The sequence below is a fragment of the Oxyura jamaicensis genome, chromosome 1 (assembly GCF_011077185.1).
Source record: "Oxyura jamaicensis isolate SHBP4307 breed ruddy duck chromosome 1, BPBGC_Ojam_1.0, whole genome shotgun sequence".
Lineage (NCBI taxonomy): Eukaryota > Metazoa > Chordata > Aves > Anseriformes > Anatidae > Oxyura > Oxyura jamaicensis.
Window position 1 is genome coordinate 84,585,801 of NC_048893.1, and position 4,045 is coordinate 84,589,845.

General features: G+C 50.1%; 1 protein-coding gene across 1 annotated transcript in view; it reads left to right on the forward strand.

Moving 5' to 3' along the window:
- Positions 1-291: 291 nt before the first annotated feature.
- Positions 292-4,045, forward strand: part of LSAMP (limbic system associated membrane protein) — a 952,242-nt gene continuing 948,488 nt past the window's right edge. The window contains exon 1 of the mRNA XM_035314830.1: positions 292-746. Coding sequence (XP_035170721.1) covers positions 680-746 — 67 coding nt within the window. The 5' untranslated portion in view covers positions 292-679. The remainder of the gene's footprint in view (positions 747-4,045) is intronic.

Here is a 4,045-nt window from a genome sequence, read left to right on the forward strand (position 1 = left end):
TTCAGGATTTGTCAGGCAGAACTCTGCTGAGAAATCAAACCTGCCCCGCTGCGTTCCTCGTCATGGCGATGAAGGACGCGCTCCTCCTTTGCTGAATAACTTCCCCATGTCAGCTGGAGCCTTAGGGACTCCTGAGCCCAGCATGGCTCACAGACTTTTGATCCAAGAGATTCGTTTTCAGAGGAATCAGAGAGCCATATTTCTATAGCACAGCGTATGTATTTATATATATATATATATAAAAATAAAATAAATGAGCAGGCTTGCAACACTAGGTGGCAGAGGTGGGATCTTTTCTGCTCAGAGCACTGTCCTATAAGGCATTGCTTGTTTAAGTACAGTCGCATTTAGTTGGAGCTGCAGGAGAGAGACAGAGAGATTCTCTGTGTTTACAGCCAGCGCAGGCTACGGCGAGCATCTAACCTGGCCCCCCTTCTTCCAGCACTTGAAGGGGAGAGTGCGAGGCTATTTGGGAATCTGGCCACCGCGGGTCAGCTTTCTCTGCGACTGGATTGTCAGAGCTGGTAGAGCAGAGCCCAGGGGGACTGAAGGGAGACACAAATCCCATTTTATTTGAAGGGGGAAGAGGAGAGGAAAAAAAAAAAAGAAATTAAGAGAGCAGAGAGAAGCGAAGAGACGGAGAAAAAGGCAGAGGAAGCAGAACGAGTGAGAGAGAAGCATGAGGACCTACTGGCTGCACAGTATCTGGGTGCTGGGATTCTTCTTGTCCCTCTTCTCCTTGCAAGGTATGTGATGAGTTCTTTCGTGCCACCTCCTCAGCCCCCTTCTGTTGAATTGAGGCTGATGGACTGAGGATGGATGGAAACATGGAGCTGGAAGCTGGGGCTATTTAGATCCCTCTATCTTCGACCCCCTCCCTCCACCCTCCCCTTAAACCTTCCCCCCCCTCAGGAAATAAGCCAAGGAGAGATCGCTGTTGGTGAATCCTATGGTTAGAGGGCACTGCATGTGACTGACTTTGCTGCTGTATTCATGCTTTTGCAGAGGGGGAGATTTTAATTTATTTCTTTTTTTATTTTTTTGGGGGGGGGGGGGGGGGGGAACAGGAAGATTTGCAAAGGAAAGAGGGGTGGGTGAACATGGGTACCCCTTCCATCTACAGCCACTCAGCACTTTGGGTCACAAGTACTGATGCTCCTGGATTCCTCACCTTCCTGAGGAGATCAGTGTTAAGTTTTTTTTTTTTTTAATCTATTTTGTTTTATTTTATTTTGGTTTTGCTGGGGGAGGGAGGAGGTTGGAGGAGCCTCTATGCCTCTTTGCAAAAACACTATGTCCTTCCCCTCCACAACGGGGGGGGGGAAAGAATGAAGGAGGAAAAGACTGGAGAAGGAAATTTGTTGGGTATGGGGTTTTGTTCAGTGGAGAACTGCCAGCTGGGTTTCTTGCTTTAGGAGCCAAGTGTGAGTACAGAATTTAGTTTGAAGTGATGACAGACATGCTAGCTGTTTTTGAGATGCTTTCTGTAAACAGGAGTTAAGGGTTAATGCATCCCGTGCTGTATGTATAAATACACATCACACATGCACATATCATTGCCCTGCAAATCACAGCTTGTACATGATCCGTGCTCACTCACACATAGCGGTCCTATATATGTACATACATACTCATGAATATAGCATGGAAGATAAATAAACTCACGCTGGCACATACAGCTCTAGCTCCCTAGCACATGCAGTTCCTGGAGTGCCAGTCTGCTTCTCTCTTGCTCACGTTCGCTCTTCCTCCTTCCCTCCCTCCCTTTAGCCTCTTCTTGTGCCCTCTTTCCATCGTGCACACTGGCTTTGGTGGTTGCTTGCAACATAAAATCCCATGCCTATCGTGCTGCGCTGGTCTTGCAAGTGCACATGCATGTACACGCACATGGCACATGTATGTTTTTTATTTGTATATCCAGCTACCTGGCCTCCTGTCTTGCACTGTCTTACATTCACAGCATCTTGCACGCACTTAGAGGGTCTCTCACTGTGGCTGTCTTTACCTTTCACACTCTTGTGCATGCTGTAGTGCATGGAGATGTGTCCAGTCACAGCATCTGCACTGTCCTTTTGCTCCTACTTTTACACAGTTTCACATGCACTGTCCTCTTGTATTTTGGATCCACTAAGCAAATCCCCGTACAGGCATGCTCCCTGGCACACACATGCTTTCTGTTGCAGCCTCACATTTACCTGTCACTACTGCGTGCGCTCGCTGCAAAATCCCTCATTTTCTCCCTCTTTCTCACATTTACTGAGTGCTCCTTTTCACGCGATTTCCCTTCATCTGTCTCTGTGTTACATACACATGCTTTTTTGCTGTTGCATATTTTCTCTCAAACTTGCGTTCTCCGAATCTGGATCGTGAATCTGGCACCAGCACCTTCCAGCTGACTTCCCTGGTGAAGGGGCTGTTTCTGACAGGGTAGGAGGATTTCTCCAGCACGCGTGATGCACACGGGGGGAGAGGAGACCAGTACTTGTGTAACATAAATAGCTAGTGTCAGCAGTGAAGTCAAGTAGCTCGATGTGAACTTCCCTCTGCTCTGGAAGAACAGGCACAGACCGCTCAAGGAAGATGGGCAAGTAGCATTGACTCTGAACATCGCCCCGTCTTTGCTTGTTTCCTGGTCTGCCATCAATGGTGCTTGCTCCACACAGTGTTTCCAAGTCAGAAGCCTTCCCTGAGCTGTGACTAGAGCATCCTGATTCTAGCACAACCAGCAGCTGTTTTAATACATCCTAATATCTGCAGCTTACGAAAGGCCTGGGTGCTGTATTACCCTTACCTTCTGTTCTAGTGAGTTACTATTGCCATGGATGTATCAGATGCATCTATTCTGATTTTGAAGGCATTGGGGAAAGTCCTCTGAGGTCTGTTTTAACAAGTACCCTCTGGGAAGGCAGAGGCAAGGCAGTTGCCCTCCTTGGGTGCTGAAATGGGAAGGGGGATGGGGGGGGGTTACAAACCTGGAACTGCTTTTTGTACTGCTCCCAAACTTCAGGTGTGGTATAACCCAACCCTGGTCCACTGCTGGGTCTGGTTCCATAGCCAGCAGTAACTTCCCTTCTCACATCTGGGGGGCGAGAGGGTGGCGAAGCCAGAATATTGGGGCTGCACAGGAGGAGCAGAGCACATTGCAAGCAAGCTCAAAGACATTTGAAGGAGTTAAAAGGGAGTGGGAAAGTATTGTGCCCCTTCTGTGCGTGTGGTTTTGTTTTTTCCCCTTTGGTTGCTGTCGTGCTGTTCTCTCTTTACATAAAAAAAAGGGGGGGGTGAACTTATTTCAAATTAATTGTTGTTCACCAAAAGCTGTGATAACAAGCCTTGAACCTTTCTGTAACCCTGCTGAGCATGGCTCTGTGGAGCCCTTACCCTAGAAAAATGCAGTAGTGTTTGTGGCAGGCAGTGACCCCCATAGGGCCCCTTCCAATTGTGCCCCTCTGGAGCCAGGCAGCCCTGCCTGCCAGATACCCAAAACCTGCCCGTGCATCCTCTCCCCCCTTCTCCTCGCTGTCCACTTGGGGGTGTACCAGTGAATGCAGAAGGAGCTCCTGGTCGTCTTCGGCTCTCCCAGTGCCACCACACAGAGGGAGTGAAGAGGGATGAGGCTGGTGCTGCCAGGCTGAGGCTGAATAGCAAGTGATGGGGGGTGGAGGGAGCACAGTGGAGGCTGGCAGGAGACCCACGGGCTCCGCAGTGCCAAGCGACCGAGGCCAGCAGCCTCCAGCACTTCTGCCAGGGGACATGCAATGTGTCGCCTGTCCCTTTTCTGCCTGGGCACAGGGGCTTTGGCACGGAGACAGGCTTTGCCCCCTTCCCCATAGGCTAGAGGCTCTGATTCCTGCACAGCACATCTTATTTTATTCTGATCATTATTTTTCTTTAATTATTTGCTTCAGGCTTTGTGCGCTTCCCTGCTGCTGCACCTTGAGTCGTGGTTGAGGCAGGTGGCTTGGAGGCGGGCTGGGTGTTCCTCCTGCTCCTCCTGTGGGGTGCACCTGCCTTGCTGCTCTGGGGGGGGGGGGGGGGGGGGGGGGGG